The sequence below is a fragment of the Monodon monoceros genome, unplaced genomic scaffold (assembly GCF_005190385.1).
Source record: "Monodon monoceros isolate NGI ecotype Baffin Bay Population unplaced genomic scaffold, NGI_Narwhal_1 Super_Scaffold_16, whole genome shotgun sequence".
In the NCBI taxonomy this organism is placed as follows: Eukaryota; Metazoa; Chordata; class Mammalia; order Artiodactyla; family Monodontidae; genus Monodon; species Monodon monoceros.
In genome coordinates, this window is record NW_021703772.1 from 87,458,214 (window position 1) to 87,486,027 (window position 27,814).

Consider the following 27,814-nt stretch of genomic DNA (forward strand, 5'->3'; position numbering starts at 1 on the left):
GAAAGAAGGTAAGCCTTCAACTATTAAGATTTCTGAGTTTTAACTCAACCATTTTCAAGTAACTAAAATGTTAGGTACTTGGATGATCATATTTAAAAAGTGGTCATACAAACAACTTTTTGTTTTTAATTGCACTGATTCATTTTAATGCCTCCGATGGTTTGGGAAAGTTCTTAAACTACCACTATACTATGTGCAAGAAGAAAAGAAAAGAAAACAAGCAATTAAAAAAAGCATCAAAACATGTTCAAAATGGTTCAAGGTATCCTTTTAAAAAGAGAAATCCACTGTAAAAGTGCCAGTTGTTTGCTTTATGGTTCCCTGCTTAGGGGCCTCTTTCCAACCACCTTCCCTTCTCATGCAACGGGTGATGACTTTGGGGGTTTGTTTTGTTTTGTTTTTGTTTCTGCTGAGTCACTATATTTTTATCTTTGTCCCTAGGTGCTACTCAGCACAAAAGTTAAAAGTGCAGCTCAGAAAGCATTGCATTTGTGTGGCGAGCAGAGGGAACCATTTCCCTAAGAGAAGCTCAGTTACTTGGCTAGTCGTTCCTTCTCGGGAAGGAAGCTTCCAGGGAGCGAAGGGATCAAATCTGCTTTGCCTAGAGAAGCATCTATCTCAGCGCTGGTGGCTGATAATTCCGAACTGGCTGTTAAATGCGGAGCTTCCCAGGCGCCTGGCTGGCTCAGCCCAATGCAGAAATCTCCCCTCCTCTCTGAAGACCCAAATCCCTACAGAACCAGCTTGGAGTTACTTTCTCTTCAAGGAGACTGAAATAATTGTGATTTGTGGTGTCAGTTCGCGGTGGTATTTTCCTGTTGTGTTAAATGCCTCTTACTAAGTAATAGATGTGATTTATGTGGACGACGGAGGGGTGTGTGGTGGACCGGGTGATTAATCAGTGAATTCCCCTCCGCTGGCATCTCTCACTGCCCCTCTTTGCGTGATGTAAGATCAGACGTACCCTGCATTGAAAAGTCAAGACACACGAGCGGCTCGCTCGCGCTCACACACACTCTCTCTCTCCCCCCACGCGCGCATCCGTACACCTTCCACATCCTGCTCCAGGCGGACTTGCTGGGCTCACTGAGCTGAAGAATTTCGAGTGACATTTGTAAATGACGCTGCTCGATTCGGGGCTCCGAGCCGCCGCCGCCGCCGCCGCCTGGCCGAGGGTGCAGCCGAGCAGTCTCCGGCGCTGGCTTCCTCCCCGGGCGACCACGATGTCCGAGTTTCTCCTCGCCTTACTCACTCTCTCGGGATTATTGCCTGTCGCCAAGGTGCTGACCGTGGGAGCCGACCGAGGTAAGGAGAACACCTTACCCCCTTCCTTGCCCCCGGACTTCCTTGGCTTTCCTGCTGGGCGACGCTTGCAGATAAGTGAGTGTGGAAGTTAAGTCCTTGCGGCCCCGCTCCCCGGGACCCTGGGCCACTGTGCGCCGGTCTCGGGGCGGGGGTGGTGGGGGTGGTGGTGAGAAGTGCGGTGAGGGATTTCCGAACCAGCTACCCGAGTCCTCGGCTCTCCCACAGCTTTTTCCTTTGGCCCTTTGCGGGTCCTGATTTCGTTTCCCCCGGGAGCGTTTGCACTTGACTGCGCGCCTCTGCCCGCGCACCCCAAGCGCTGCAGATGTTGGGATCAGCGTTCGCGTTTTCAAGACTTCCCTCCGCGCTCACTCTCTTGGCTTCGAGCTTTTGCGGGCTCCGGAGGCTCCGCGTTAAGTGTGTGCTCCCTTAACTTATCTCCAGGGTTAAGTTCCTTACCTGCTGCACGCAGGGTCTGTGGAGAGGGGAAAGCGCCGACTCCAGCCCGTTTCCTCTCTGTAGCCCCTTTCTGGGGCAGACTCCGGAGAGATTCGGGTCATCAAAGGAGAAGCTAACGCTTTCGGGGGGCTTCTGGGCGCAGGCACCTGCTTGAGCTTGACTTTTTTGATTCTGAAGGTCTGTGACACAGCTCTTGGTGCCTGGAGACGCTCACCCACCACTGGTGTTTTGCCCTTGCTTTTTGTCCGAAAAGCTGATGAATGGTACAAGTTTAAATGGGAATGGGTATGGCGAGCAGAGCAGACAGGAGAGAGGAGGTGGGCATTATAGTAAATCTGGATTTTGTAAACTTTGATCTGGAAACCCAAGAATCCCTGTGCAAGTTTGATAATCTTTGACAACAGTCGGACGGGTGAAAAAAGAAAAAAAAATAGATGAATAGTTGGGCCGTTGGCATTGGAATGGTTAACTGCTTAAAGTAAAATCAGAAGTATCATAGATCTAGTTTTTTTGTTTGTTTTTCTAAATCATAGCATGAGTTCATATTAACTGATACATTTTGTTTTTTGGGCTAATTAGGAAAAAAAAGAAGTAAGAAAGATAGAAAATGTACAGATCTCAATGCCAAGCAAGTAGGCAAAAGGTTGCATTGGGAGATTTAGTGACTGTGTTAATATGAAGCGAATTATGAATTGACTAAAAATTATTGCTTCATTATAGAAAAGAACAGGGGAATTAATTGTAGTGTTTCTATTCAACCTGCTGTGGGCAACCAGATTATAGTCTTTATAACATACCCACACTTGTCATTTCATTTACCAGTACTGAGACTAATATGAGTTCCTTTAGAAAGTCTTGACATTTACTGATATGCCTTTTAAACATATCATTGCCACCTAACCATTTGGCTTCTGAACTTGCCTTAACTTGCCTTGAAGTTGGTGTGGAATAGTTAAACTATACTGATAAAATGGAAGCACATAGCTCTAACTTGAAATGATGCCTTTGATCTGGAACAATCAGCTCTCAACCTTTCTTAGGAAGAATGTTTGAAGTTGGACCAGAACAGATGAACAGAATGAAGCTTTTCAGTCCTGTGTGCTAGCAAAATAGAATGGCACTGGCAGACTGCTGCTATTGGGCTCTTTCTGAGTGAGTCCCCATTCTCCAGAAATTTGACCTCATGTAGAACTAAGTCCTCAGTGCTTTTGTGTGTGTTTGTGAGGAATAGGGCCATTGCTACAATGATTGGAATGAATACCTGAATATAAATATATAGACCCCCCAATTTCTTCTGAAATAGAAAACTAAATAATTAAAAGGATTAGAATTTGGTGTCAATTTAGTTCCAATAGGGAGAGGGATATCTAAGATATAAACAGGGTACATGGAAAAGGATTGTTACTTTTTCCTAAAACTGAAATAGTGTCCCATTGTATCATCATGTCAGCATCAGAAGTACTATATTGGATAACACAAGTAAAAATAGTTATAGACCAACACTTTACCACTATTACACATATTTAACACAACTTTTAAAAGAGCTAAAAATGCCACAGCTAGCTATCAAAAGTGAAAGGGGTGGGTCTTATTTGGAAAAAGGGGGGAGAAAAAGAGAGCAATCTTGTTGAAAGTTAAAAAAGAAAGTGCTGCTGCATTATGACAAACTTCTCTTACTGAAATCCTGAAACAGAAGATATGGGAACATAAGCTCAAGAAAGAGGTTAATGAGATGTAGCTTTCTGCCCAGGCTTATGTCAGTTGTCCTTGAAGACTAGAACAGGCTTGTGAATTACACAGGTGTGTTTTGTAGTGCAAGACCTAGCTTCATGCCAGAAAATGAGAAAACACTTTCAGGTTCTCCAAATAAGTATTGAGTAGCGGGTAGCTTCTTAAACTGTGTGAACTAAATAGAAATGGTTATATTACCCTCTACCTACGTTTCTCTTCCCTTCGAGTATAAACTCAAAAAAAATTTTAAATAGAAAAATACTTGAACTGTATGCTTGTATTCAATTTATGCACATCCACTTGTCCTTTAATTCTATGTTGTTTATTTTCTTAGTCTGCACTGATTTTGGTACAGATAAGCTAATGTGCATGTCAGTTCTTATTAGATTTCATCACATTTGAAAAAAGGAAACATCTTTGTAACTCTTAACAGCAGAACGTGGAGGATAAATCATGTTCACTTAGAATCAACCAATGTGTCATATAACAATGTCATATCACATCAAAGTATCGCTTGATAAGGATTGAGACTTAAAAGGAGGTATATTTTAAATTGTCAAGTTTTCTGAGCAGAAAAGGGATTCAGAGAACTAAAGCTAGTCTCTTTTACATTCTTGAGTCTGATAAACTGTGGAAATGTATTTCCAAATAATTAAAGTTCATGATGTTGTAATCATTTAAATGTAGATGTCTATAAAACCATCTAAAGCTGGCAATCATGTGTATTTCAAAATTTTAATCTTTCTCTACTCAAAGAAGAATGAGCTGCAAGCCGTGTCTCTTTATATTCCAGAAATATTAAAGTTTTGTTTTGAAGAGGTCTCTATAATCTTTGAGTTTTCATCTATCTCTCTCTTTCTCTCCAGCTCAAACTGAAAATGGTACAAAGGAAAGGAGACAATAGAAAAAGAAAAATTTCAATGTGTTGAAAGAAGAAAGAATGTAAATTACAGAAAACAGAATAAGGGAAGGAAAGAGAAGGGGGATGGGGGAGAAGGCCAAATGACGCTTTTAGGAAGAGACTGAATCCAAATTAGTGTTCCTTAAAGAAGAGATTAAAGTAAACCTTTAGACAAAATAATTTCTTAAGATAAATGTTTTCCTCTGATATCATAATAAATATCATATGGAAATGTTTACAGTATACAAATAAAGAAATTTCCATCTGTGTGAGGCTGGATATAATTAAACCTAAAGAATGGAGAGACACATGAGAATACTGCAGAAAACTTAAATGTTGTTAACTGTGCTAGAATTGGTAAATGGTAGTGAGTTTTTAAAGTGAATGTAAAAGAAATATTCTTAGAAAGGGTGGTGGATGAGTGATATAGTTAATATATTCTTAAAAATGAGATGACACTTTGTAAATGCTACTTATCGTTCACGATAGAGTCATGCAGAGATTTTTAGTTTGCAAGTGTATTGGATCCAGGACATTAGTTTCTTGCTGCTTGTCTTGTCAATCTCTTTTCAGAGCCTAGGGTGTACCATAAAGATAGGCTTTATTTAAAGTCACCTGGACTGAACATGACTTGGTCTTTTATAAGGATTACAATGATGAGGGACCTTTGTATCTTCCCTCCATTCTTTGATAGTTTTTTTCACGATTCTGCTTTTAATTTTTACATCTTCTGTGAAACGTCACCTCCTCTTTCTTCAATTCCTTCCTAGTTGTAGGGATTGTATGTAGTAAAAGGTACCAAGCAGATGTATTGATACATTTCTCTATCTTCTGAGGCTGTCTGTCAAAACAATTCTTGTACAAAGGAAACACTTATCTTCATTCTAGATGGCTACATTCAAAGAAGTAGAATTAACACTAAAAGTTAAACATGATTGTCCCAACATGATGTCATTAGTTAAACTAATTTAGCAGTAAGTGGAACCCACCTGTTATATAGATATACCTTCTTTAAAGAAGATATCTCCTTTAAAACGGCTTCCTTGGTGCATAAAAACCTATAAAAACACCACTCTAACCTGAAAATTGGAAATAGATTTTTAAAGATTTTTTTTATATAAACCATTTTTAAAGTCTTTATTGAATTTATTACAATATTGCTTCTGTTTTATGCTTTAGTTTTTTGGCCACGAGGCAATGTGGGGTCTTAGCTCCCCGACCAGGGATCAAACCAGCACCCCCCACATGGGAAGGCGAATTCTTAATCACTGGACCGCCAGGGAAGTCCCAGATAGATTTTTAAATGAAACTTTTATTTTTAAAAAAACCCAGACAGTATATGTCTAGTTTTGTTATGATTGCCTCCTTGAAAAACAAAATTATGAAATGAAAGAACTTTGAGTTATTTTTCAACTCCGAACATGCAGAATTCTAATGAATGAATTTCCATTTAACACATAATTTGTTGTAACAGAATCATACAGTGGAGGAAATAAATGCCAAAATGTATTTGGCTTTGAAATGTCTGTAATTATGCTGCACCCAATGTTTATAATTTAAAACAATGTTTTAGTAGCTGGACTGCTAAAGAAAAGTAGAGCAAAAGGTTGACTACTTTTATAGTGAGTTAGCCAGAATATACTGGACCAAATTTCTATCAGGAAATAGTCATATTTACTCTAGTTACGTCAAAAAGCCTTCCTTATATTCTCTGAAGAAATCCGAATCTTTGTATTTAATCTAAAAATAGTGACCAAAACCTACCTTGATGCATAGAGAGCACAAATCATTTTTTCCTTTTCTTTCTTTCTTTTTTTTTTTTTGGTGGGAAGGGGAGGGCAAAATAATTCTAACCAATCAAACAACTAAGAGTGATACTTTTATCCTCTTCTGTGGAGTTGCTTTACATCTTCATATGGATTGTTATTCTCCAAATTTTACCTGTAAAACAACAGGTTGACTAAGAGGCATAAAAACAAAATTGCAACAAAGCAATCACAAATCTAAGCCTTGGGGGCACTCTACAGCTGTTTTGTTTAGAAGGAGATATTTTAGCCTTCTTTAGTTCCTTGAAAAAAAAGTTCCATTATTTAAACTTTACAAAAACTTGAAAATATCTCTATTAATTTGAGTTTCTAAAAAGTTACTTTTCGTACTAATTCACATATGTGCCAATGAGTATATTTAATCTCACTTGCTTTTGAAGAGTATTGTGCTTGCAATCATATTTAGTCACTGTTGTCGCTATTCTGCGCGGCCTCATTTGAACAAGTTGTTAATCCAACTACATCTGAACCCTCTATATTGTAGAAAAGGGAATGAAGTCTTCAGAAGATTCTGCAACACATCAGAACAAGTAAGCTTACACCTTCAAAATTTGTATGCTTTTTTTCTATTAGAAGTTTTTCTGCTATAAGCTGGGTTCACAATTTTAGATCTATGTTTTCTCCTCATAAATGATTTGGTGGCCTCCCTTCCCCCCCACCCCCCGGCATAACTACAAGGCCAAGTTAGAAAGTATATATTATTTATTGCTCTGTTTTGAATTCAGTGACACCAAAATATAGTTTCTTTCTCTCTTTCTATCCTATTGTTTTAGGCCTTCTCTATACAAACCCAATTATGTTGATTGAGTTTCCTGACTAAACAAATTGGTTAAACTGACTAGGAACTAAATGAGAATCAAACTGTTAGATAGTAGCCAGTCGGTTCTGGTAAAATAGTAAAACTGATCTTGCATAAAAAGCTTAAAATTAAATGTTATGGAAAAACAACAACAACATATTTCCCTGCAAGACTTATGTATGATACTTCGTATCTACACTTTGTAGAGTAAATCAGGTGTACCACTGTCATTGTGCCTATCATAACAGGCAAATTAAATATGTTTGGGAGTAATTATATAGTTATATCATGGGATAGCATCAGAGTTTAAAACACTATTAGAATATGAATAAATACATGCTCTGAATTTACTCCTATTCAGACAAATGTTACTTTATTGAAAATTAGTTGAAAATTATTTTCTTTATTGGCTTTATTTATTAACGGAGTTATTTTTTCATTTTGTAAAATATTTTATAACACTAAAATATATTTCAAAGTCAAAGTCAAGACCCTGTCTCAATACAGAATATATAGTGGAAATCATTGCAGTGATAAAGTGGACAACAGCATTTAGTGTGCTTTTTAATATGACTGTAATAACTTTTTCATGCAGTCACATTAACTTGGTTTTAGTCTGCACTGCAATTAGATGTCCAACTGAGGTTAAAAAAAATGCAATGGCTTGATTAAATAAATGGGTCCACTCATTTGTTGCTGATTTCCCAGTAGGTCAGATTCTTGTAAGTATCATCAGGGCAAAAGGCTTGAGTTGGTAATGATGGTGTTACTTAATATTGTTCAATAACTCCGCCACTCATATTTGTTGAATAAGGATATATTATCTACATTTGGAAGTTCTCAAATATTCCGAAGTAGTTGTAAATATACAAGACTTGTCAAAGGTTTCTTTAACTACAGGAACAATGAAAAATATTCTTACTGTAGAGTCATCTGTTTAACCTGATTTTTCTCAGAAATAAGCTTGAACATAGTCGTGTATATATGAGTTTCCATTTACATGTGAATAACATTATAACTATGTCTTTTATAGAAGACAAGTTGAGAAAGTACCTTTTCATATGAGATTCCTTCTAACTTTTTTAAGTAAGAGAAAAAAGAAAAAAAAAAAAAAAACTTCTTGAAGAAGATAAGAGTGTGTTGCCTTGCTAAGATACCAGCGTTCCATTTTATCTCACAATGCATTCTTATTAACAGTCAGACATCTCTTCCTGAGATGCATGTACCTCATTGTCCTGGCTGGCTTAGCCTTCAGACCAAAGACAGGTATTGTTGAAACACGACCTCATTTTAGTTGAAAGAATACATTTCTTCTTTAGGTAAGGTCAAGGTATCACAGACTGTCTCTTGTTTTATTCTTACAATCAATAGGACATTCCGTCCTAACTTTTCCACATTGCATTGACATCCTTCAACGTCCAAGCAGGCTTAACTTTAGAAATACAAATACATTAATTCCTTAAGAATTTTGCTACCACTGAGTTTTTCTTTAATGACAATTTGTTCATCTTCACCCTTTCTTCTTAAAATGAGAAAAGAGAACTAAAAATGGGGAGGGATGGGGGAGAAGAGAGAAGTAAAACTTGGTTCTGGTTGCTTGCTTTGAGTGTTCCTGGGGTATTTTAAGATATTTGTGGAAAAGAAAAACTGTAGGATAAGGCTGATAACAGAAATGAGTTTAGAATGACTGTTTTCTTTAGAAATTAGGATGTATAAAGAGAGGAAGGACAAAGATGCTAAGAGAGAGAACATTGACAGAATTTTTTGAAGCTTCAATCCACACAGATCAGGTAACTGAGGCAATTAGGAACCTCAAACATTTGCTAAAATATAAATTCTTGAGATTTAAAAAGACTTGGTTTTTAGATTATCTAAGACCTTGCGTGCATTTTCTAAAGCTTTTAATGATATATTTTATTGGTATTACCATGCTAAAATAGGAGGTATGCTTTATTAAAATATTCCACTTTATTCAACTCTATTAATTTTTAAGGCATTTTCTTATAATTAAGCTCTGAAAGTACAGTGATAACGATGCCAGCTCATGGGTGAGATTTTTGCCTTGTCAGGTGAAACTATTATAGATCACACCTTCTGGGCATCCATATTTATGAGATTTTTCATTAAAAAATAACTAAGATTTATAGATAGAATTACTAACTCAGAATTCAGGCCCTTTTGCTGAGTCCTTATATTATTGTCATTCTAACAAAAAGGCTAGCAATTCACCAGCACCCTGCTCATGGCTTGTAATACTAGTGGCGTAAAAATCTTACTTGGGGGGAAAAGATAGTGACTTTATCCAACATTGACCAACATTAAAAATAAGTAGAATTTAGAACTGTCCGTCTTTGGATAGAGTTCTCGATCCCATGTTAGGATGTTTACTTCTGTTTTCACTTGCTGGTGATATTGTCAAGTATTTTGAAATTAATCCTGATAGTGTAAGAACCAAAATCTTAGGACTTTTTTCCATTCCCCTTGATGCTCTCATTGCTGGGAGATCATAAGGTTATGAAGGGCATGAGGATTTTATCCTGTATGTATTTTAATCTGAGTCCTGTGAAAACACCACCAGAGGTTTACAGAAAACTGCTCCAACCAACTCTGAAGAGAGAGACCTAGCAGTGTCTTTCACACCTTCCACGAATGCAAGTTAGACAATGTATGTGAAAACATAGCGTGCATTGGTATCACATTACATAAATATCCATTATTTCATTAATTATAGCATTAACTTAATGTATATTACTAATAGCGGTAGAAATCCCTTACATTTTCAGTACCCTTTAATTTTGTTCTTGGTTTTTTCCTCCTGAAATCATATGATCCCCGAAGCAACCCATGTGGTTGGTGGTCATTCATTTATTTATTCACTCGTTCAACAAATTTAAGCAGAGATATGCTGGGAGTTGTTCTAGAGGTTGGGAAAGAGGCAAGTGAGCAAGTTAGACAATGTAACTAGCCTGTCAGAGCTTACATTTTAGTGTACATTTCAGTGGAGGAAACAGACAATAAGCAAAGTGACAAATGCATAATATTTTGTGCTAAGAAGAAAGAAAAATAACATCATGTAATCAAGAGCAGGCCTTTTTTTGTGAAGGCTGACATATTTGCTTAGATAAAAGTGATGTGAAGGAACAAGCTATGAATGGTTCTGAGGGAGGAACTTCCCATGTAAACCCTTGAGAGGAAGTCATGATTTTGACATCTTAGAGAAAGGAAGGTCTGTGTGCCTAAAGCACACTGTGTGTGTTTGGAAGAGAAGAGGAGTGGGGAAAGGGGTATTTATGAGTAGGTCAGTTAGGACTTTGCAGATCAGAGTGAGGCATTTGGGTTTTGTTCGCATTATAATAGGCTGCGATTGGATGTTTAACCAGAGGTGACATGACACAACTTGATTATTTACAAGATCGTGCTTGCTACTGAATAAAAAAGGACCAGAGACACAGTGAATACAGTTAAAGGGTTATTGTAATTGTGCAGGAGAGATGTTGGTAGCTCAAACAAGGGGGTAGCATTGTAGATGAGGGTGAGATAGAGGAGTGACTCACATCTTTAATTGAGGAAGATTTTCTATAACAATGAATGTAGTGCCATTCAATATATCAGAAGGATAAGCCTCAAATTATCATCTTGGGAGAGTTAACATTATAAGTTCTTTGAAAATGAATGCATTTTGTTTTGCATCACCTCTTGTTGATTTGTATGAAATGTTTCATGATATTAGGCATGTAATGGTCACGTGTGGACCCTGCAATATTGCTTGCCTTTTTATTACCTTTTCCCTTGATTTCAGAATTATTACTACCATCTTCCCTATTACCCATATTTACCCATACCGTGTCTGCAGAATGGAATTAGTAGAGTGACTCACAGTATTTCTTGAGGGTTTAGATGAAATCATACACTTAGTAACATTTCAAGCACTGGTAAATGTGGCAGCAACTATTTTGCTGTTATTTCTACCAATATAAGCAGAAGAAATGAGCATTGGCGTATGTGAAGACTCATATGAGTTTGTTTTTCTTCCCTTGAGGAAATTCTTATTGTTTTCAAGGAAGAACTCCTTTTTCATTGTCCCCAAATCCTTGACATGATTGAGAAGAATTTGTGCTGTCAGTCACATTACTACTTATGAATATTTGATTAATTGGATGAAATGTTAAGAGAGCTGCTATCGGCTGTACTCATTACCCTCCCTGGAAGTTCCAAGACAACTGTGGAAAGGAAAGGGGTGGTGACAAATGGTGGGGGACCTACTGGGTAAGAGTTTATGACCTAGTGGGTGCTCCTGTTGGTCAATCAGGGCCCCTGGATTATTCTTCTGTACTTATCCACATGCATTCATTGAATAAATGTTATAGTTCCTACTATGTACCCATCACAGTGTGATTTATAGGCTGGAGGCAGAAGCAACTAAGCAACATAAACCAGAACAAGCAATAAAAACACTAGTTTGGGGCTTCCCTGGTGGCGCAGTGGTTGAGAATCCGCCTGCTGATGCAGGGGACACGGGTTCGTGCACTGGTCCGGGAAGATCCCACATGCCGCGGAGTGGCTGGGCCCGTGAGCCATGGCCGCTGAGCCTGCGTGTCCCGAGCCTATGCTCCGCAACGGGAGAGGCCACAACAGTGAGAGGCCTGCGTAACGCAAAAAAAAACAAAACAAAAAAACTCCACTAGTTTGGCAATTGTACAACTTTGGATTTTCAGGGAAAGGTTGCTTATGGCTACAAAACAAATCCATTTGGGTTTATTGAGTTCTTGTTGGAGTTAAAAAGGAAAGAGGAAGTGAGGGTAGGAGAAAGAACAAGGAGAGAGGTTTTGTGAAACTGATGGAAAAGAAAAAAATATTAGAGCCCAGAGGGTCTGTGGGAAAGAAGACAGGTATACAGTGCTTAAAGGAAATCTGTTAATACTAAGTTGAATGAGCTATTTTAGGGCCTAAGTTACTAGGAGATTGTTTCGGGATTTGGTTCCATTAATTTTTTTTCATTGCTCTTTTTTTCTTTTGTCTCTCTTTTATGTTATCTACCTTGAGAAAAAGTCAAAGTTTAGTTTTAAAACTTAATATTCAAATCTGTATTCCAAAGTTAAGCTTAGCCCCAAATATTCTCCACTGAGTTTCTTTTTAAGTTGTACAGGCCATCTAGTACCAAAAAAGCAACTTGGGATAATCAACCCTTTTAGACACTATTTACTTTATATTGCAGACAACATTGCAGCATTATGGAGGAAATACTTCACCCCAACCTGAGAAATTACCTTGGAAATGCTACATGATCGTTACAACTAATTTAAAAATATAACCTGTTTTCTTAGTTTTCAAACATGGTGCGTCTTTAGATTAAGAAGTGAAGATGTATACTAAACAGACATTAGTTTAAAATAAAAAGAGATCCAGAGCTTGGGCATTTACAATTTCAGAAATGCTTAAACGAGATATTGAAGCAAAAGATCTCAACCAATTTATTTGTTGTGTAAAGAGCTTACCTGCAGGTTTAGTAGACATTTGCTAGATGCATGTGCAGAAATCGAATTTGTGTGTGACTTTAAGTTCAGTCCATTTTTCATTCACATTGTCAAAAGCCCCTTTAATAATTTGGCTCAAAGATTTCAGTACAAAACTCAACATTATGCATAGGAATAAGTTAAATATGAAATAAATACTAACATTTTATTAAATTTTAGAGTGACTGAACCAAATGAAATTTGAGGCTAGAAGATTTTGCATTAATGTTTAATTTGGGACTCACTGTAAATTTGTTTGTTGTGTACTGTAGCAGAGGGGTGCCAAAAGTTTGGAAATAAATTAATCAGAGTAATTGAAAACAGCAGGAAGGGGAGGGGTTACTTGTATATTTGTGAGTACGAGGCACGATTTATGCTCCCTGACTAGAACTCTGCTCACATCACACAGAGGTCTGCTAAAGGGCTTTTCTTTTTTTCTCTTTCATAAGGAAAGGACTTTGGGAAAAGGTTCAAAATGAGTATAAGGGGGTTATTTATGTTTTAGGTAAAGCAAAAAAAAAAAAAATTATTGACTGTATACTCAGAATAAAAGGCATTTGGGCAGGAAATGTTGTGACTGCTTGGTACAGACTTCAACCTGCTATAAGGAGCTAAGGAAAATAAACAAATCTTATTCAGATAACAATTCAGCTGGGGAGACACCTGAAAAATCTAGCAATAGCAAGAAAATCACTTAAGTCAAAAATAAACTTTCAGAGATTGAAGCTACTTGAATTCACCAAGATGTAGAGATGAATGCCAAAGAGGATTAGTAAAACTCTCTTCCGTGTGAAATACAGCAGTAATGGCTCTATTGCCATGTTTCAAACTCCTGCTTGAGAGTCACTATGTAAGTGAGAGTTGAGCTCAATATACAGTAAGGATAATAGCATTTCCTTAAAAAGCAGGAAATCATATAAAGAAACCTGAAACAGCAATCCTGCCCTTCTCCCCAACCCCCTTTTGCAAGCAACAGAAAATGATAGGCAGCATTTCCTCTGTAGTTTCACAGAGGGAAGCAGGTTGGCTGTGGCTTCTGAGATCCCTAGACTCAGAGAAAAGCCTGCTTATATTTTTTTGCTCATCATGTTAAGTGATGGAACTCAGACATATTTGACTAACCTTTATGAATTAAAGGGCAAGGTATAGGGCAAGTTTTATAAACACAAATGCATATAGCCCCCAGGCTGGTCAGAAGGTGCCCTGGTGACATGTAAATTAGGGGGCACGTTGTCCAAGGGGGCAGCTGATACTCAACTGTAGCGGACTGTAGGCTCCTGTGAATGTGGGCAGAGGATTGCCAGACCTCTGTAATTCAAGAGAGGAGAGGAGTTTTGATTTCTGTGCATAATTCCCTATGATTTAAATATTGTCAATCAAGATTTTTTTTTTTTTTAAGAACATTGTAGGGGTCAGACTCACCAGCTGATGGATTTAGATTTAAGACCCAGGCTGACAGCCGTGGTCCACTCTGGAGCCCCTGAGTTGCAGACATCGACAGAAGGTTGGATGTGGTCACAATGAAAAGACACTTTACTTGGTGCTTTACAGACGAAAGGTGGCCCTGGAGAGCTGAGTGTAATGCCTGGACATTTGTAGTGGATTATTTTTGTAGCTCATGGCTAAGGGAAGAAGGATACCAACGATTAATTTCATCAGTGTCCTGCATCTCTGCCTCCAGACCTTCCTCTCCCCCGTGAGACATAAAGGTAGAACCTGGGGAGAAAAAGTGGACACAGAGAAAACTCTTAATGAGCTGTTAGAGGGTCAGTGATATTAGACCCAATTGTGACTTAGGCGGGCATATGCCATGAAAAGTTTTCTAAGAAACAAAACTCTCTCAGTAATGGTGAGGAAATGCTATGAGGATGATTTCTGTCTGCCTCAGCACCCCAGGGGCCTCATGGAAAATATTCTACCTGATAAGTAATAGCCACATGGCAAAAACAACATTGCTGTGCCACACACACCACACATGGATCATTATTGAAAGGTGGAAGGGAAAAAAGAAGACTGAAAGGGAGAAAAACGTATCCTGAAGTGAAGATGACAGAGGGCTGATCCTGATGAGTTGACAAATTCTCATGCTGAGACACAAGTGGGATCACATTTAGGTTTGCGTTTCATCTTTTGTTCTCTCGGGAAAGCTGTGACCTAACAGGAGCCAATGGTGTGCTCTATTACTTACACAACGTCTCTAGATTTCTTACCTATGTTTACATAGGCATCAGTATATCCAAACTGATTATTCAAACTAGTTTTTTTTAAAGTGTTTTTCTGAACTTTTTATTTTGAAATAATTTTAGACTTACAGAAAATATATACAACTAGTACAGAGTGTTCTCAGCTTTCCCTGATGTCAACATATTGTATAACTGTAATACAATTATCAAAACAGAAAGTTAACATCAGTGCTATAAATGTTATTAACTAAACCATAGATTTTATCTAGATTTTACCAGTTTGTCCACTAATGACCTTCTTCTATCCCAGCAGCCAATCTAGGATTCAACATTAAATTGTCATATCTCCTTAGACCTTCAGTCTGTGACAATCTCTGGCTTTACTTTCATTTCTTAAGTTCATTTGAAGAATCCTGGTTATTTATTTTACAGAATATTCCACAATTGGGGTTTGTCTGATATTTTCTCATGGTTATGCTTTTTTTTTTTTTTTTTTTGCGGTACACGGGCCTCTCACTGTTGTGGCCTCTCCCATTGCGGAGCACAGGCTCCGGACGCGCAGGCTCAGCGGCCATGGCTTACGGGCACAGCCGCTCCGCGGCACGTGGGATCTTCCTAGACCGGAGCACGAACCTGCGTCCCCTGCATCGGCAGGCAGACTCTCAACCACTGCGCCACCAGGGAAGCCAGGTTATGCATTTTTGACAACAATATCACACAAGAAATGTACCCTACTTAGTATACCATACATATCGATTTGTCTAACTATTGGTGATGTTAACCTTGATCACTTGGGTGGGGTGATGTTTTCCTCATTCTTTCTAAGTTCATTACTTAGAATTCTTCTGCAAGAAAAATGTCCCTTTCTGATTTATTACTTATTTATATCATTATAGACAGGTATTTATTTTATTATTTGTATTATCATCCAATACTATCATGGTTCATTTTCCTGCTCAAAATATTCCACCTATGGTTCTTGGGCGCTCTTTCAGACTGGCTACTCTGCCCTTTTGACATACCGCCATCATTTTTTGAGCACATTGTGAATTTCTAGCACTGCCAGATGAGTACAAGCTCATCTTGTATTTTCCCTGTTTCTGCCCTGGAGTCAACCAGATTTCTAGGGAATTTCATAGGATATTGAAACTTCTGAAAGTTTTAACTGGTTGCATTCTCTCAAGTGACACAAGATTATCCTAAGGGTGATAAACAATTGCAAGAACAGTTGCTCAGTTAATATATTTTAATGTTCCAGAAGAAATCATTTTGCTCAGTACTTCAATTTTAATAAGGTATTAACTACAATGATTATCTGCTGAATAAAATTCTGAATTAGAATTAGGTGATGATGCTTATTATGGAATTCAAAATTTCACTCTCCCCAAAGATTCTAAAGAGAAATAGATAAATTTTATGAACTCAATTTGTATTTATTGATCTTTTCTCAAGAAAACTGTGTTAGGGAATTTTGTTTTCAAAGGTATCTCTGCCTTCAAGGAGTTGATGGTCTAATTCAGATAAGGAACATTATGGAAGCATGAGCAGGTCATATAAGGGATAATTGCAGAGGGTTTGATCAGACCTGGCAGGTGGGGCTGTGGGCCTATAGTGACTCTGTGTCTTGTCTTTTGGATGGGGATTGAACACAGAAGCATATGCCAGAAATAGTGAATGAGTTTGATCTTTTGGATGAATCTTGACTGATTGGTAGTTGTCTAGACTACTATATTGAAGGAGATTCTACAGCTGAGTCCGGGTTCTTTGGTAAAGGGCATAGAGATCAGTTGGTGATGTTTCTAATGATCAAAGTCAGAAGACTTTTAGGAGTGTTAGCATCTGGCCTACTTACTATTTCTGGTTTAGTTAGCACAATAAGAGTCTTCATTGATTGCCATTACAAAGGATACTTCCTGCCCATGGCCCAGAATTCCCAAAGAACCAATGGGTAAAATCCCAGCTAATGAAACAGTCTTAGTTTTGAAAAAAAAAAGTGTCTAGAATCTTCTTGAAGGGCCTAAAATATCCACTTTTTCAACGTACACTACATTTTTATTTTCCTGCTTTTTTGGTGCCTGCCATGAACATCATATTGGTGTCTTTTGGGGGAGGTTTAGAGTTTATTTTTTAACTCTTTCTGGTGGTCAGTGAGATTTTGTTCTTCGTGATCATTTCCAGCTTCTCCTAATTTTGAAGCTGCAATTTATCTCTCACTGTGGAATCCTCCCCCACCTGCTAAGAGATCCAAACACAAATTCACTCTCCAATGACTCCGATTCATCTTAGGTATTTGGATATATCCAGCTTTAATGGCATATTGTCTAAAAATATAGATATGATTTTACTGACCTGACCATCAGTTTAGCTTCTGATAATAGCTCTAGTAAGGTAGTGAGAAACAGGGCTAGTTGGAAAGCAATGCAACACCCATATTGAGTTTTTAACAACTTAATACATTTTAGGAAATGATCTATCCGAAAGGCATTATGGCTTGCTGAGAAAGCTGTACACTGGGAAGCGGGAGAAGTGGGCTCAATTCCCAGCTCTGCATCTGACTCACTCTTTGTCCTTGGGCAAGTCACTTAGCCTCTCTCTGTGTCTACTTCCTGCCTGGTAAAATGAGGAGAATAATGCATAAAGACTCCCACCTCACCAAGATGTGTCGAGGCTGCATCCTGTAACCACTGAAGTGACCTTTCTTGCCCCTGCTGGCTAATGACAAACTTATTTTTATCAGCATCGAGTTTGATAAAATTTTGCAGTAAGAGCATGGAGCTACAGCTAACTTCAATGAATCCTTTAATTTACACTGCAGTTTTATTGCAGTACATATTGCTTTGTGTTAATGCCCTCATTTCTGGGAGGAGGACTTGTGGATCTTGTGTATATGGAAATACCCCTTGTCTCGATCTACTTGAGTGCCAACCATGGAGTCTTGTACTGAGCACCACAGAGCCCATTAGAAGAGAAGAAGATCGAATCCTGGGGAGAAGAGGCTTACACATAAGAAACAATTAGTGGTTGTTACTTAGCAATATGTTTTCAAAAGTCCTACTCCTAAGGTTAGAGTTTTGACAATGGGGAAGTCAGTATATGCTGGAAAGTCACAGAGCAATGTCATGGAATAGATTGAACAAATGCCCTTTCTTCTATGATATCTTCCCTGATTCCTCCAGTAAAGATGATCTTCTCCTTCATCTCCCTCCCTTTTCTTTGATCCTCCTGGCTCATTTTTCATTTCTCTAGTTTTCCCTAAGTGTCTTTTAATTTTCATTAATCTTTATTTTCTTTATAACTAGGAGTTAATCATACATCAGGCATTATTTTTGGTTGTTACACCTCATCCTTCTCCTGTCATACTGAGAAGTACCCCTCCAGATTGTTTTCATGACCATGACCTTTTAAAATGATTCTGCCAATTGCAGAATATCCTATACTCTAAATTTATCTTATTTCCTCATTATTTCATATATCTTTGTCCTGTATCACCAGTATTTTCTGTAAATTAGACATTAGCTCTACAGGCTAGACTGGATTCAAATTGAACATTTTTGGACAGAATACTTCCCAGGTGATATTAGGTGTCTGTATACTTAATAACTGTGATGTTAGGGATTTGTATGCAAAATAGAATTAATAATGCAGATACTAGGAGAGACAAAAAGTGCACTGAAGTATAGTTCTCTACAGCTTCTGCTTTGCTGTAGTGCTCAGGGGCAACATGGTGTAACATTTTGAAAGAAAAGACTTTGCATTTATTAGCTGTATTACCTTTGATCAATTATATTGTCTCTTTAGGCCTCAGTTTCCTTATCTATGAAATGGGGATAGTGATACTTACCATAAACTCTCGAGGTTTTGAGAAAATACCTAAGTGTCCTGTTCATAGTAGGCACTCAATTAATGGAAGTTTATTAGAACTAGTATTAGTAATAATGGCTGTATTTGTAGTTCTATTGTGTCACGTAGTCCTATATGAGGAAAATATTTAAGAATGGCATTCAGTCTATGAACAGAAAAGCAATACTGTTCATCCCAGAATACCCATTGTAACAGATGGACTTTTCCCATTTGTTGGTTTGCTGGTTTTTTGGTTGTTTGTTTTAATATGCTTCCATGTGATATGATGTAAATGGAGGACACCATTCTTACATACTTTTCAGAGTAAAGTAGGTTATAAGTAATCCAATGAACAAAGGTAAAACATTATCCATGGACAAAAGGCTCTGTCTCTAAAGACCCCAAGAATCCCAGGATCATCTTTTGCTTCCTACCACTCTAATGCAAGGAGAGAAAAGTACACACAAGAACAAGGAGCCTACACTTGAGCTGTTCCCAGTTATTTACAAAACACCATTTTGGTTGAGGCTAAGAGATTAAGTTTCGAAGTCAGTGCATTTGGATTCCAGTCCAAGCTTCATCACTTACTAGCTGTGTAACATTGGCCATGATACATAATCTCTCTGAAACTATACTTATAAGTGAATAAAGCTCAAAAAGATGTTGTTAGAAGAGGGCTATATCAACCTCCAACTCAAAATCACTGCCTTACTACATGCAATAATTGTAATAATTGTATTACTATGTACATATATTCACTGCCTACAGTGGGTAGTTACTCATGCTCAGAAACCAGTGATGTTCTAGTAGGAGAGACCAGCGCTGTTGCAGAGCCTTCAGAAGAATGAGGCAGAGGAATGGTATGGAGGAATGACATCCAGCCCTCACTCTACTTACCAAGCTTTGTGTCCTAGTCTGGGGTTACATTTGCCCAGAGGGGCTTCCTTTTTCTAAACTGCACAGAGATGTAATGTAAGCTGTTGCTGCCCTAGATGGGAACCTTCTAAGCAGAGAGAATTGCAGGTGCAGAGTTAGTAAAGGGCAAGAGAGCTGGCTTATAAGTGGTTCTGTATTTCAGTATGGTTTACACAGTATGAGCTCTTGAACAGTTAAGACGTGCAGAAGATGTTGTTCTTTATAATTCAGTGAATCCAAGGTGGACTTTTTAAAGTTATTGCTAAAAGAAATCACCCAAAGTCTCTAAATATAATTAATGAACTACTTTAGAATAGGAGGAAAGACACTTGTGGAGGAATACATTTCAGTATAGATCCTCCTACTGTCTTCTGAGGTCAGTCACTTGAAATATAATTTATTTTTACTTCTATTAGTTTAAAATGACATTTCAACGCGTTAGAACAGAGAGTTTACCAAAAAAAAAAGAGTTTCTCCCACTACTAACTTACGGTGGTGCTTCAAATCATGATTTTGCCTTCCTGACTTTCTGTGGAGATGCACCACTATGTTGAATCTGAAAATAGAAAGAATAGATTATTGGTGACCTGGAATACTTTTCTGATCTTGATGGTTTTACTAAAGATGGCCTTTTTTTTTTGACTTTTACAAACAAAGATTTTCAAATTTTTATCACTTATTTTTACCCATACAAGGCTTTGGTATTTGCCTTAAAAAATAAGCAGGTGGTGGGGGGGAAGAGGAACATCTGTTGTTTCTTTTGTGATTCACAAGTATTACTATACTTCTTGAAAAATACTAAAAAATTTTTTCCGGGAAGAACTATGTGATTGTATAATAGCAAGTAAATGTTCAATGCTTCTAAGTGATAAATTTACATAAAGGATAGTTTGCTTTCTCATCATAGTCTGTGTGCTAAAGATTTTCTGTCAGAAAAGCAGAATGAAGACTAAAACCAAGGCTTGGTTTTGTGTCTTTTAATACTGCACATATCATACTGCACAGCTTTTGAAAGTGACTGAACCAGACACTGTACTGTGTTGATATCATTATTCTTCCTTCAGGAGGGGGAGTGTGAGAAATGCCTAGTGGACATGTTTGCCTTCTCAGTAGGAAGAACTATTCTTTACATAAAATAATGTTAAAATTTCTAAAAAATTCATTATTTTTTCTTTTTAAAACTACACATGTTACATTTTGGTTTCCTGAAAAGCAATAAATACAAGTAATTATAGGCAAGATATGTACAATGTTCATCTTGGGCTTCCTTTGCTAAAGGGACATAATTTATTAGAGTAGCCAGTATTTTAAAATTCTTTGTATATGATAAGTTTATAGATATTCTCAAAATTATTTTTAGAAAATGGAAGATGATTGCTTCCTAAAATGAGCATTACTTATAGTGGCAGCACAGAACTGCTATAGAGAATGTCCCAGTTATACTGTTTTAAGATTGCTATTATATTTTCTACATGGTGAATTCCAGCCTTGTTCCACTGTCGTAGAAATGGGAGAAAAAGATAGTAAAACATTGCTTGGGTGTTAAAGTGAGTTACCATCATAACCACCAACTGTCAGCAGGCTTGGGGAGCCAGCAGGGAGCCATGTTTACACTACATAATGGATGTGTGGTCACGGATCTCATTAGGTAATAACAATCTTTGGGAAACGTTGTTCTCTCCTGAAGTCCACTCTAAATGTACTCTTTCCTAGTCCACTGAGGCTTATGATGCTTATAAGGCCGTCATGCTCTTTTTTTGTCTCTTTAGCCTGATTTCCAAGTGTCACAGAAGAATCCAGTCACATAAAAATTGAGACATTTGTCTCTCAAAAATCCGTTGAAAAGAAAGCCATTGCTTTAGACTCAGGAGGAAAGTTCTTGGGTGAGAATAGTTTCTGTGATAAATTGACCTAGATAATGAGACACCCACCACTTGAAATACTCATTTGGCTTCACCTGGAGTCAGTTGGGGGAAATGTACAAATGACCTTGGTGAATAAACTCTACAACTCAATTTTAGCCGAAACCTGGAACTCAAAATATAGTCATTAGATCTCAGGTGTACAGAGCAATGTGGGCATTCATAAGGTGCTTTTGTCCCCTTAAAAAAGAATTAATTCATTCTGTTACTGTCCCTTTATATAAAATAATCAACGGTGAATGGAAGCTGAAGTAAAAATGCACTAATGATAAGTTTAAGGGGATATTTGAAAAAGAAAGAGAAATGTCCCCAACCACTTGGTAGTCAGCGGAAAAGTACTGAATGTCCAAGTGCCCTCATTTGTCAGTTTTCAGTTCTTTAATCTTTTAGTTCTTTAGATTTTCATAAAGCCTGTATTTCAAATAAGAACAATTGTAGGAAATTAGAGTAACGATGAAAGAATCATTAAAATGTCAAGGACTCTAAAAATGTGAATTCTGTTTTCATTCATTGATGGATTTATTTTTTCCATAAGAGGCATAGTAATCAGTGGTGTTGGCAACTCATGCTTTAGTGAATTTCTTACTTTTCTTTTTAATTATTGAACATCTATTGGTGAATTACATGTAAATTACACTCCTAGCAGGGGATATGGAAAGATTGGCCAGATGCCTTTTTTTTTTCAGCTAGCCTTAAATCAAAGATTACCTTTTGGCATGGAAGTAAAAGCAAAGAGTATTATTTGAGAAAAATAATTTTGGATAATTATAGAGGCCCTAAAACCATAGAAAAATTTTACTTAAGAGAATGTGTCAGCTTTATTGTTTATGGAGAGTTCCCTAATTAATTTTTATATTTGAACCACATCAGATTAATAAAAAAAGAATTGATATTTGATTTTCAGAAAAAACCATGTTAGAAGCCTCTTTGGAGCCATAAAGATATATCTGTAGCCTTATGTCCTTAAAGTGTAAGACTTTTGTCTAAAAATTATATTAGTAGAATAAAGCAAATTTAAGAACATAAGCTAATATAATTTTTTAGAAAAAGTTCATCTTTATTAAATGATTATATGTGCATCTTTTTTTTTTTTTTTTTTTTTGTGGTACGCGGGCCCCTCACCGCTGTGGCCTCTCCTGCTGCGAAGCGCAGGCTCGGGACGCGCAGGCCCAGCGGCCATGGCTCACGGGCCCAGCAGCTCCGCGGCACGTGGGATCCTCCCAGACCGGGGCACGAACCCGTGTCCCCTGCACCGGCAGGCGGACTCTCAACCACTGCCCCACCAGGGAAGCCCTATGTGTGCATCTTATAGCAATCTAATTGAGCAGTATAATTTTTATTTAGTCCAGAAAATCTTATTAAAAAAAGAGCAAATTTTTATACTAAGTGTATAAAAATTTCTTTTTTCTCCTTTTTTCTTTCTTTCTCATCTTTGCAAAGAGCTAAACAACAATGCATGTGAAACTTATTAAGAAAAATACATTTTTTAATATTTTAAGCCATCTGTTTTAATTAAGGCAAAAATATATAACAGTTAAATATAAAGTTTTATGTTAGTTTTATAAGATACTTCTTTATGCTCAAAGTATTTGTTCTGTTAATTCACTATTTTAGCTTAATGAGAGCTAACTTATATATGCAATTAATTTTTGAAGAAGCCAAATGCAACAATAGCTGTTTAGTAATTAATAGATATTGGATTAATGCAGTTTGGGCCTTTTTAAAAACTTATATTGCTACCAAGTATTTTAAGGGCATCATTATTACCACTGATTATTATACTCTAGAGTTTGTCTTAGCATGATAGAAAATGATTCAGCATTTGGGAGTAAGATGCAGGGAGGTGAAAGAATAATTGTACTGGGCAACGGTATATTCCAAGTGACAAAAATAAAATGTTTTAAAGTCTGGTATATTTTATGTCTTAATGACATAAAAGTTATGATGAATGTGGATTAGCCCTGAAAGCAAAGATTTAGGTTTGTATCCAGGCTCCAAATTCTGCTACTTCCTAGCAGTAATTGTGAACAAGTCACTTAATTTCTTTGCAACTGGGCTTTTGTATCTGCAGAATGTAACTAATGACAACTTATTACACGTGGTTGTTTTAAAACCGAGTAAGATAGTGAAAGTTTTTAAAATTTTTTACAAATTCTACAGCCCTTTACAGAATTAAAACTTAATTATTCCATAATAGTACTGATGAAAGTCAGTTCATTTTTGTAATTTTTAAAATTACCGATTTTGGAATTTTTATTTCTTTTGTTTAATTCTCATTTCCTTAACTTACTCCTATGGATGGCAGGAAAATGCATTTTAATAATAATCTATGATTTCAAAAATATTTATTGCAGATATGCTTAATAGAATTGCACTTTGGAAAAAAGTGAGAGTGACAAAGTAATGAAAACCATAATTCGTATGTTATAAAGGAAAAAAAAATTAGGCTGAAGTTCCAACCTGTGTGGCAGTCAGGGTTTCAGAAGGCTGGTAAACATGTATATAAGTAACACAGCAACTCATTTATGTATGTATTTATTTATTTATTGGTGGTAAGTGCCTTAAGAGAAGTGGAAATGAAATACTGTGGAAGTTCAGCTTTCCTGTTTTATAAAGTTAAGTACTTTTAGAAAATAAGGTTAAATGATATTTTATCTAATCTAACTTTAGGTTACCAGAACAGTATATAGCCCCAAGGAACACATGAAATAAGACACTATCATTTAAAATAAGTTTCATGAAAAGAAATAGTCATATTAATAATTGACATATAAACATAGAATAATATAGATATGAATGATTGCTAGGCATAAGATTGAACCTAAATTCTGGAATTGAAGAAGTTTTCAATAAATAAAATAAATATATATTTTATTCAATAAATAAAATAAAATAAAACTCTAGTGTTAATGAATTGTTTCCAGAAATCTATAAGCTTGTACCAATTCTATCATTTTGATTGATCAGTTTTTGAACCAAATGTTTAACAACTTAAGATTTGTCTCTTATGCTGAAGTAACTACCAAATCACCCACTATATATATAGAATATTTCATAGAAAAATACTTATTTCAATTCTTTACTTGTTTTTCTCAAAACTCTACATTTTGCAAACTACACAGCCCTGAACAAGAGTTAATAATGAGACCTGTGATCCTAGCCCTACTGGCCATATTTAATGGAATGCATTGAAAAGGAAATGTCACGTCTTCATTGTTCTCAAAGCTAGAGGTAGATATTTATACAATTTTGTTACTTGAAGAGAACTTGGAATTTCAACCCATTTACCATTCTGCTACTAGAATGATCTCTTAAAAATCCCAAGCAGGGGCTTCCCTGGTGGTGCAGTGGTTGGGAGTCCGCCTGCCAATGCGGGGGACACAGGTTCGTGTCCCGGTCCCGGAGGATCCCACATGCCGCGGAGCGGCTGGGCCTGTGAGCCATGGCCGCTGGGCCTGCGCATCCGGAGCCTGTGCTCCGCAATGGGAGAGGCCACAACAGTGAGAGGCCCGCATAATGCAAAAAAAAAAAAAAAATCCCAAGCAGACCTTCTCTTTAAACCCCTTCAGTGGTTGGTTTAATGGTGGGTAACCTCCACAGCAAGGCCCTGGGACAGAGATGACCTGGAGTTTGTTCTCCTCTCTGGGTTCGTTTCCATTCAGGTGGGGTTGGTGTCCTTTCCCACCTTTGCAAATCATCCTGTGACTATTCCTCTCACAGCACTTGTACAAAGAACTGTTGTGGTTGTGATCCAGTGTTAACATCTTTTTTCTTAGACTGTGAACTCCTTGAGGGCAAGGGATATGTTTTTATTTCTATCTCTAATATGTAGTGTCTGGAACATGGAAGTTTATGACAGATAAATAAAACCAATTATCTCCCGAACTGGTCTTGAAAAAGCTCTATTTGAGACCTTCTTATAAGTGTAGGCACTAACTCTATGAAGCTCTCCTGATGTTTAAACAATGAAGACAATTAATTGTTCATCTCTTGCATTTTAAAAAGATCGTCTGAGTATAAGGCTGAGAAAATGATTGAGAAAGTGTGTGGTCACTATTTCCCAGAATAAGACCCGTAAAGTAGTCCGGGTGAGCTGGGGAGAGACAGATTTTGAATGCTGCAGGCTACCCTAGGCTCTAGTGCAAATCCAGTACTAATAATTTAAGTGCAAAGCAGAATGTCTTTAAAAATCTTTATGACTCTATTATATCAAACTCATCTCTTAGCCATATAGACACTCACAGGACTCAGTCCAATATTAGGAAAATGCCCAGCTTTAAAGAAACTGTTTGGAGCACTGATTTCAGGCCAGACTTTGCTAAATCAAAGAGTGCCAGTTTCCTTCATGCCGAACAGCACAATAAACCCCTCTGCAAAAGGAATAAAGACTGCTGAGAAATAACTGATGAGGCTTTTAATGTCAATAAATGTCATTTTGTGCATCAGTATTGTGAGAGTTTCCTTTTCACAAATGGAAGAGGGATTTTGTAAACTCTCCTGTGAAAGGATGGGGATTTAGAGTTGGCATTAGCAGACCCTGTAATAAAACAAATCCCTCCTCCAAGTTCTCCTTGAAGTGAAGAACTGCACTTGAACTTTTCATTTGATAATATGTGGATTAGAGATATCCCTCTTCTGTACAACTAAGGTGTGTGTCATCTTCTTAGCTCTCTTCGTAAATATCCTACCAGGAGAAAAAGGAAGTGGAAAAGAATTAAGTTGCCTTTTAGCTTCATTAGATGTTGCTTGATTAAAGATTTAGAAGGTGCTATGAAAATACATTTAGTTTTCTGACAATCTTGTAAATGAAACTCAACAAATATGCACCAGAGTATTTATAAGATACTTGGGAGGAAGCTTTTACACAGCTGATATGTCCTATCCATGAATCCTGGATTGGCACAATATTTAAATTGGCTTTTCCTTATATACAGCAGGATCAGCCAATAGCATGAGGTCAGAGATGCCATTTATTTGGCCTATTGTGTTCATTAGTTTGTGACATAATCTTAAAATATTTTGGTTTTCAGTGTATATTTTTAAAAAAATTATCGGGCCATATCTTGCAGGATTAGAATAGTAAATGGTATTTGTGAAAGAAAAAAAATGTCCTTGTGTCATTTCATTGTTTGGCTAAGGAGTCTTTTTTTTTTTTTTTTTTTAACTATAAAATTTGTATACTGCAAATGATTCTAGTTAGTTTCTTAGGTGGCTGCCAAAAACAAATAATCACATTAAACTCAAAGTGCATTCTTTCATATATTCAAAGAACACAAAGAACATAGAGTTGGGTCTCTTTATTAATGAAAACCAAGAATGTCCATAATGAAACTGGTTTATAACTGATAGAAAATAACGATAAATAGTAACTTCTGTATTAAAGGAACAGTTTATACATGTGCGTATACATTGTTTTAACAGGTTGCTCCTCTGGGTTTCCAGGGACTAAAGCTATACAGAATAACAAAACAATTTCATGCAAATAATTCGCCCTGTAAATTTACATAATTTAATTAATATGCATAATTTGCATCATTATTTTCATTAGATGAAAATTCAGGCTTATAAAAATCCAACTTAGATAATTTATTAGCAGAGTCATTCAAATATTAAAATGTGTGGTGTTTAAAATAGCAAATTAATTAACCCTCCACTCTCTACAGATCTTGAGGGCTGTGAGAGACTGCAGAAAAACTTTGCTCACCAAAGTATGGGATCTGCTTCATACCAGTGGATCATGTGTATTCTTTCTCCATGACTGAGAAAAAAAAATGAAATTTACACATTTAAAAAACTTGCACATTTCAGTGTTTGCTAATATTTTTATTTTGGTATAATTATCAGGTTTTGCATTATACCTGACTAAAAATACATAAAATAAAGGAGAGTCTTCTTTTCCATATATGTAAAATATTGTTTTCTATGTTCTATATCTTCCATGGTCCAATTTGTGACATGAGTTTCATAATAAAAGGTGTGTTTTTAAAATTTTACTATCAGTAGCCAGTTTGTAAACCAGCATTTTCTTAGGTGATTGTAAGGATGCAATCAATATGATTAATTTTGGGTGCTTTTGAAATATTTATATTGGCAATTCCATTCTTTCCATCCAGAAGGCAGTAGGAACCTAATCCTGATTTTTGGCTCCATAGGAATGGCTACTAGATCTTGTTAAATTAATTTGTATGGAGCAAATTTAAGTTTAACGAGAAAGAAGTACGCTAGAGCACCCTTCATATTCTCCTTTTAATGCGTTTTTTAGGCATTTTAAGGGGAAGTTAGAGGGGATTTGTGACTGAGGTACAAAATGGTTCACAGTGCATGTGGCTCAAAGCATGCACAGGGCTACTGTCTTGAGACACTGTTTTAGACTTTAAAATGCATTTTCACATACTTTAAATCATTATAAACAACAATCATGTC

General features: G+C 36.9%; 1 protein-coding gene across 1 annotated transcript in view; it reads left to right on the top strand.

The window, feature by feature from the left end:
* The first annotated feature begins 274 nt into the window (after positions 1–274).
* The window catches only part of LRP1B (LDL receptor related protein 1B), a 1,820,879-nt gene continuing 1,793,339 nt past the window's right edge, over positions 275–27,814 (top strand). The window contains exon 1 of the mRNA XM_029226108.1: positions 275–1,305. Coding sequence (XP_029081941.1) covers positions 1,119–1,305 — 187 coding nt within the window. The 5' untranslated portion in view covers positions 275–1,118. The remainder of the gene's footprint in view (positions 1,306–27,814) is intronic.